We start from the raw sequence: 8,649 nt of genomic DNA, 5'->3' as shown, positions 1-8,649 counted from the left end.
ATGCTCACACATTGGACCTCATCTTCACCCACCTCTGCTCCCTATCTAACCTCTCTAACTCACCTCTTCCTCTTTCTGATCACAATCTACTCACATTCTCTTCCCTCTCCACTCCTTGTCTACAATCCCCACCCCACAAACTTGCACACCCTCGCAGAAATCTTAAACACCTTGATCTACATTCACACTCTGAATCCCTCCTCCCTCTCACAGACATAAGTTCCCTACACAATGCGGATGACGCTGCCGCTCTATATAACACCATAATAACTGCAGCTTTGGAATCTCTTGCCCCTCTCACACATACCAAAGCTCGCAAAATTAACAGACAGCCTTGGCACACCAGCCTGACCAAGGAACTGAGGCGAGCTTCCAGGGCTTCTGAGCGGAGATGGAAAAGATCCCACTCCAGAGAGCACTTCACCGCATTCAAACAGTCCCTCACTACTTTCAAGACCACACTCGCCACAGCTAAACAAACCTACTTCTCATCTCTCATATCCTCCCTGTCTCACAACCCTAAACAGTTATTCAACACCTTCAACTCTCTCCTCCGTCCCCAGCACCTCCTCCCTCCCTATTCATCTCAGCTGAAGACTTTGCCTCATTTTTCAAGCAGAAGATTGAGAACATCAGAGACAGTTTTAGTCGACAACCCCCAGAGCCCTTTCTCCCAACTACGCAGCCCTCCACCTTGAAAACCGACTTCTCCACCATTACAGAAGATCGACTCTCCACTCTACTCTCAAGATCGCATCTCACCACCTGTGCACTTGACGCGATCCCCTCCCACTTCATCCCAAACCTTGCCACAGTCTTCATCCCAATTCTAACCCATCTCTTCAACCTATTACTAACAACTGGTGTTTTCCCCTCAAGCTTTAAACATGCCTCAATCACACCTATCCTCAAAAAGCCCTCTCTTGACCCATCCTCTGTATCTAGCTATCGCCCTATATCACTTCTCCCCTATGCCTCAAAACTACTGGAACAACACGTCCATCTTGAACTGTCCTCCCATCAATCTTCCTGCTCCGTTTTCGACTGCCTACAATCAGGCTTCCGGTCACACCACTCCACTGAAACTGCCCTAACTAAGGTCATCATTGACCTATTAACTGCCAAGAGCAAGCGACACTACTCTATCCTCCTCCTCCTGGACCTGTCCTCTGCCTTTGACACAGTGGACCATTCCTATTACTACAGACTCTCTCATCCCTTGGCATCACAGACTAGGTCCTATCCTGGATCTCGTCATACCTAACTCACCGAACATTCAGCGTCTCTCATTCAAACACCACCTCCTCACCTCGCCCCCTATCTGTCGGAGTCCCTCAAGGTTCAGTTCTAGGGCCCCTGCTCTTCTCCATTTACACTTTTGGCCTGGGACACCTCATAGAATCTCACGGTTTTCAGTATCATCTCTATGCTGATGACACACAGATCTACATCTCTGGACCAGATATCACCACCCTACTAACCAGAATCCCTTAATGTCTATCCGCTACTTCATCCTTCTTCTCCACTAGATTTCTAAGACTTAACATGTACAAAACAGAATTCATAGTCTTTCCCCCATCTCACGCGACCCCCCCAATGAACCTATCCATTACAGTAAACGGCTGCCCACTCTCCCCAGTCCCACAAGCTCGCTGTCTCGGGGTAATCCTTGACACTGATCTCTCCTTCAAACCACATATCCAAGCCCTTTCCACTTCCTGCTGCCTTCAACTCAAAAATATTTCACGGATCCGTACATTCCTCAACCAAGAATCTGCAAAAACCCTAGTCCATGGCCTCATCATCTCCTGCCTTGATTACTGTAACCTCCTGCTCTGTGGCTTCCCCTCTAACCCTCTCGCACCCCTCCAATCTATTCTAAACTCTGCTGCCTGACTAATACACCGGTCCCCCCGCTATTCCCTGGCCTCTCCCCTCTGTCAATCCCTTCACTGGCTCCCCATTGCCCAGAGACTCCACTACAAAACCCTAACCATGACATAGAAAGCCATCCACAACCTGTCTCCTCCATACATCTGTGACCTCGTCTCCTGGTACTTACCTACAAGCAACCTCCGATCCTCACAAGATCTCCTTCTATACTCCCCTCTTATCTCCTCTTCCCACAATCGCATACAAGATTTCTCTCGCATATCACCCCTACTCTGGAACTCTCTACCACAACATATCAGACTCTCAGCCATCGAAACCTTCAAAAAGAGCCTGAAGACCCACCTCTTCCAGCAAGCCTACAACCTGCAGTAACCACCGATCGACCAAACCACTGCACCACCAGCTCTATCCTCACCTACTGTATTCTCACCCATCCCTTGTAGATTGTGAGCCTTCGCGGGCAGGGTCCTCTCTCCTCCTGTACCAGATGTGACTTGTATTGTTTAACCCCTTAATGACAGCCAATACGTCTTTTAACTGACCTGAGATATAAGAGAATAGCCTCCCCACACAGGTGATAATACAGCAGCTGTCGGCTGTACACTATAGCAGACAACTTGCTTCATCAGCCATGATCAGTGTTTGCACTGGCCAAATCTGTTTAACCCCTTAGATGCTGCTGTCAATAGTGACTACATCATTATAAATGGTTAACAGAGTGTGGGGGTTTCCTCTTTATCCCCATCGGTGCCCTCAGATCATGATTGTGTGGTCCTGATGTTTGCCGTGGCAATTCATGACCAAATAGCGGCCTTAGAGTCTGCCGGCTGTTGTAATCTGTTCAGAAGTTAGAGGCATTTAGGTGGTAAAAATACACATTTTCATTTCTGTCATGCCACTTGGCATTAATTCCTGCAAAGCACCTGAAGGGTTAATAAACTACCTGACTGCAGTTTTCAATATGTCAGGGGGTGCTGTTTCTAAAATGGTATCACTTTTGGGGGTTTCCCAATATATAGGACCCCTAAAGTCACTTGAAACATGGATAAGTCCGTAAAAAATAAATGTTGTAAATTTCTTTGAAAAAATGAAAAATTGCTGCTACATTTTTAAACCTCCTAAAGCACTAACAAAGTAAAATAACATTTTACAAATGGTGCTGATGTAAAGCTGACATGTGGAAATGTTATTTATTTATGTTTTTCTATGGTATGACTATCTGGATTAAAGGGATAATCATTCAAAGTTTGAAAATTGCTAATTTTTTTAACATTTTTCTCAAATTTCTGATATTTTTTTTATAAATAAACATAAAACATATTGACCTACATTTATCATTATCATAAAGTATAATGTGTCATGAAAAAACAGTCTCAAAATCACTGGGATTTGTTGAAGCGTTCCAGAGTTATTACCACATATGGTGACACTGGTCAGATTTTAAAAAATTTGGCTCCGTCACTAAGGGGTTAATATTGTACCTGTTTTTATTATGTATACCCCTCCTCACATGCAAAGCGTCATGGAATAAATGGCGCTATAACAATAAATAATAATAATATCATTCCCTGAGGCCCCTGATCATGTGACCCCTGACTCCTCCCTCCTGTGACCTCATCACAGGTCCTGTGCGCACAGAGCAGCCATATATGTGGAGTGCGGCTCTGCAGGTGGAGGTAAGTGGTGGAGATTCCCCATTACTGAGCGCGGGGGGGATTAACCCCTTCTGCACTGAGACTCTTTTGATGTTGTTGTTGCCACTTTATAAGAATCATAACGTTGTTGTTCTGTTTCCTGTAATAGATACACACGACCCAACTATGGAGGACAGGAAGTGAGGGAACGTATTGTTCTCCTAGTACAGGGCCCTTTCTTGGCCCCACACAGTGTAATGCCCCCATTATGCCCTGTAAGCAGGGTTCTGCCCCACACCCAGCTGCCTCGGGCACTTTACCATGAGCTGGTACCTCAGATTCTTCCCCGCACCCCTTTCCTTTGCTTGGCGCCAAATCTGTTCTGCCTTTGGGGCTCTGGCCTTTATAATATCAGTAACTGCGCCATCAAGGTCTCCTGACCAGGTGCACCCATCTAGACTCTTCCCTCCTGACACCCTCCCTCTTCCCATTGATGTCACATGGTCCCGTCTGGACGGCAGATAGCAGTCTGTACAAATGCAGCACAGCCCTGAGGAGTCTTTTCTATGACTCTCCTTTTCACACACACACACATATATATAATGTTTCCACAGTACTGGCATCTCTCGTAAAAAAAGTATTTTCACACTACCGCCATACCCCCCCCACACACAGTATAATGTTCTCATAGCACCGCCATACCCCCACACACAGTATAATGTTCCTTATAGTACCGCCATACCCCCCCCACACACAGTATAATGTTCTCATAGTACCGCCATACCCCCACACACAGTATAATGTTCCTTATAGTACTGCCATACCCCCCCCACACACAGTATAATGTTCTCATAGTACCACCATACCCCCACACACAGTATAATGTTCCTACAGTACCGCCATACCCCCACACACAGTATAATGTTCTCATAGTACCGCCATACCCCCACACACAGTATAATTTTCTCATAGTGCTGCGATAACCCCACACAGTATAATGTTCCTACAGTACCGCCATCCCACCACACACAGTATAGTCTCTTAGTACCTCCATCCCACCACACACAGTATAATCTTCTCATAGTACCGCCATACCCCCACACAGTATATTGCTCCTACAGTACCTCCATCCCACCACACACAGTATAATCTTCTCATAGTACCACCATACCCCCCAACACACAGTATAATGTTCCTATAGTACCGCTATACCCCTACACAGTATGATCTTCTCATAGTACCGCCATACCCCCCACACAGTATAATGTTCTTACAGTACCGCCATGCCCCCACACACAGTATAATGTTCTCATAGTATCGCCATACCCCCACACACAGTATAATGTTCCTACAGTACCGCCATACCCCCACACACAGTATAATGTTCCTACAGTACCGCCATACCCCCACACACAGTATAATGTTCCTACAGTACCGCCATACCCCCACACACAGTATAATGTTCCTACAGTACCGCCATACCCCCACACACAGTATAATGTTCCTACAGTACCTCCATCACACCACACACAGTATAATCTTCTCATAGTACCGCCATACCCCCACACACAGTATAATTTTCTCATAGTACCGCTATACCCCCATACAGTATAATGTTCCCACAGTGCCATCATCCCACCACACACAATATATTGTTCCCACAATAGTGGCTTCCCACAGACACAGGATAATGTTTCCACAGGACTGACATCCCCCTCACACACAGTATAATGTCCCCACAGTACTGCCATCCTCCCTCTTTCTAATGTTCCCACAGTATTGCCCCTACATGCACGATATGGTACCATCGACCTCACTGACTACCTCCGATCACCGGCAATTAATAAAATACTCACTTAGCCTCATCCTTGGTGCAAATACTGATGAACCCAGGATCTATGAGATATTTACCATACGATAGTTGGATAGGCAGGAGTGTATCATCCATAAAGGTAGCTCAGTAGGTTGCTATGGTGCCCATAAATTGACAGGGCTCAGTGGGGTGTGGTATTGGTCACCCTCTCCTTCCCATCAAAACAATTTCAGCGATATCCACATTCCTATGATCGTAATACCGTTGAATAGATTAGTGAATCAGGGAGTGGAAAGCTCCTGATCCACCATTCAGCCTTCGCTTCTGAGTCTGAGCCTCCGTGCACTGCAGGCACAATGATGTCACTACATCACACCTGTAGTATGGAGCCTCAGTACTCACAAAGCACAGACCAGAGCAGCGCTCCTCAGGAACCGGGTTGGCTGAGTAGTGTGTGTTTTTTTTTTTTTTTGTTTTTTTTTAAATTTCAGGAATTGTAGGGGCATCATATTAAGAGAAGAGCTGTTGAGACTCTCATACTGAATGTGTGGCTGGTAGGGGCCATTATACTGGGGTTGTGGTGGACTGTAAATGCCTCCATACTGAGTGTTTTTTTATTTTATTTTGTGTGGCAGGTTGTGGTGGCCATAATTAGAGATGAGCGAATATGTTCAGAAAATGATCGCCAAACATAAATTCGTTACAAATATAGTACATTCGGATTCATGATCGATAACACGAGCATTTTTCTTAAGATCGGAAAAAATCGGTAACATGCGAAAATCACTGCCACCAATGTGGGAGACTGGGGTTCAAATCCTGTCTCTGCCCTGTTGGACATAATATACCAGTAGTGGTCCATAATACTATGGTGCCTGCCTCAATAAACATGAGAGTGTCACGAACAGAGAGAGTCATGCTGGCTCGGACGTCGCCTGGATTAACAAGGTCTGCGTCAGATGTCGAGGAACCAGGACAATTTGATGATAAATGGGCTACAGGACCAAACTATACATGGGCAAGGCAAGACAACCTGGATCTGATGAAATGATACTATAACAGCAGACCAAATGGGAGAGGATATATGAAGTGTATGAGGAAACTCTGGATGGATACAAGACCTGCATGTCCACTAACTGAGAAACAACTAGTCACCCAATGTTTCAATATCATAAAGAGAAAGCTATTATCACAATTTGAGATGGATCAACTGCACTGCAGATTCACCCCACATGAAGACCTGGAAGAACAACATGTGTGGATCGCCCCCACGTAGTAGGGCAATGGGGTACTCGGCACCAGGTCCTTCAGTGTTCTGCGGAAATGTAACGGTGGCCCAACCCGGTCCGTGGCCATTCGGGGGACGTCCGATAAAAGAAAGAGTTTTTATGGTTTTGGGAAAGGTCTTTAAAGGGGTAGTGTTCGTGACGCCACCTGTGGTATTCGGTCATGGTGACCGATGCTGCTTAGGGGTCCGCCGGGTGATGTTATGGCAGCAAGATGGTATACCTTCCCACAGGTGAAGTGTATCCCCAGGGCTTCCCAGAAGTGTAGATGGTGATGGTGGATCTTGTAAGGCGCAGTGAAGAATGAGGACACAGAGTTGCAGTCTCTTTACCTTTTACTGAAGACTTCAGCATCCACAGTCCAGGGTACAGACCGCAGGGTAGGCAGAGTCCAGCCGGTCCGAAGGCAAATCCAGAGTCCCCTTAACCAGGTGGAAATCAGTAGCCTTCCTCTAGCGCCTGTGTGTTGTAGTACCTCCCTGCTGAGCTTCTCGGTAAGGTCCTCACAACTGTTGTAGATGTTCTAGATGTTATTTCTTCCTCTTTGTCCCCCAGATGGTATGGATAGGACAAACCCGTATGATTGATGGCCTGAGGCTTGTTTATAGGGACCCTAGAGATGCCCCGACCCCACAAGTTGCCACCGTGTCTCCTAGGTATTAAGGTCGGGCAGCCAACTTGGAATTGACTGTCCTGCCAGTCTCTGGAGCAAGGCTTGGAGACGGTTGCTCCCTCTGTGTTCCGGCCACCGGCTTCGCGCCTCAGAAGGAGGCAGCCTTTTACAGGGCAGAACTCCTTCTGGTGTTATCTCCTTGCGCTATGACTTTGTTTCTCACCCTCTACAACACAATTATCTTTGTGTCCTTTCTTAGGATGCTGCCGCACGTGGGGCAGGCGCAGCTCCGTAGCCTTCTATCTAGGCCTCTGACAGGATCCCACCCCTGTCAGGGACCCTCTGTCTGCAGTTCAGATGTTCCTCCTTCCCCTGTCTGCCTGACAGGTGTTGCCTGGGCAAAGCCCAGCCAGCTTCTCTCTAACTTTCTATCCAGCCAACCAGTTTTACCCTTCTGTGAGGAGTGCCCTAGTAGATAGGAGCAAGGCTCCCCTGGTGATCTGGAGTGTGAAGTGTGGTGTATGGTTTGTGATACCTGGTAGGAAGATCTCCTTTATTGCCATCAAACGTAATATCACTCCCCCTGGTGGAAGAATGACATTACTGCAACGACCAGGACTCTGGGGTGCTGCACGTGCAACCCCCTGAAGATCCTGATCCAACTCTGCAGCTAGGGAGCACTGCAGCTGGTCTGAAACAGAAGACCTTAGATAAACTAAATGCCATCAATACCAGAGATCGACTGCCAAGCCTCAGCAAAGAAACACCACCAGACCAGTATTATTTATTTATATAGCAAGATTGATTCCATGGTGCTGTACATGAGAAGGGGTTACATACAAATTACAATTATCACTTACAGTAAGCAAACTAAAAATTACAGACTGATACGGAGGGGAGAGGACCCTGCCCTTGCGGGCTTACATTCTGCAGGATGGTGGGGTAGGAGACAGTAGGTCGGGGGTTGCAGCAGCTCCGGTGTTGGTGAGGCGGTAGCTCCGATAGTGGTGAGGAGGCAGTAGAGTCAGTGCAGGCTGTAGGCTTTCCTGAAGAGGTGGGTTTTCAGATTCCATCTGAAGCATCTGAATGTGGTTGATAGTCGGACGTGTTGTAGCAATGAATTCCAGATGATGGAGGATACTCGGGAGAAGTCTTGGAGGTGGTTGGGTGAGGAGCAAATAAGTGTGGAGGAGAGAAGGAGGACCGGAGAGAAGAGAGAGAAGAGAGAAGGAGGACCGGAGATTACTTGAGGGAAGATGTCGGGAGATTAGTTCAGAGACGTATGGAGGAGACATTTCATAGATGGCCTTGTAGGTCAGTATTAGCAATTTGAACTGGATACCCTGGGGGAATGGGAGCCAGTGAAGAGATTTGCAGTGGGGAGAAGCAGAGGAGTAGCGAGGAGAGAGA

General features: G+C 47.0%; 1 protein-coding gene across 6 annotated transcripts in view; it reads left to right on the top strand.

Moving 5' to 3' along the window:
• Positions 1-3,507: 3,507 nt before the first annotated feature.
• LOC143767960 (uncharacterized) overlaps positions 3,508-8,649 on the top strand; it is a 67,450-nt gene continuing 62,308 nt past the window's right edge. For 3 of the 6 annotated variants that reach the window (XM_077256532.1, XM_077256530.1, XM_077256528.1), the window contains exon 1: positions 3,508-3,569. In XM_077256532.1, the coding sequence (XP_077112647.1) occupies positions 3,543-3,569 (27 nt within the window). In that variant the 5' untranslated portion in view covers positions 3,508-3,542. The remainder of the gene's footprint in view (positions 3,570-8,649) is intronic. The other 3 variants (XM_077256529.1, XM_077256527.1, XM_077256531.1) reach the window with 1 other exon arrangement.

This window comes from Ranitomeya variabilis, chromosome 4, assembly GCF_051348905.1.
Source record: "Ranitomeya variabilis isolate aRanVar5 chromosome 4, aRanVar5.hap1, whole genome shotgun sequence".
NCBI lineage: Eukaryota > Metazoa > Chordata > Amphibia > Anura > Dendrobatidae > Ranitomeya > Ranitomeya variabilis.
This window is presented reverse-complemented; position numbering and strand designations above follow the sequence as displayed.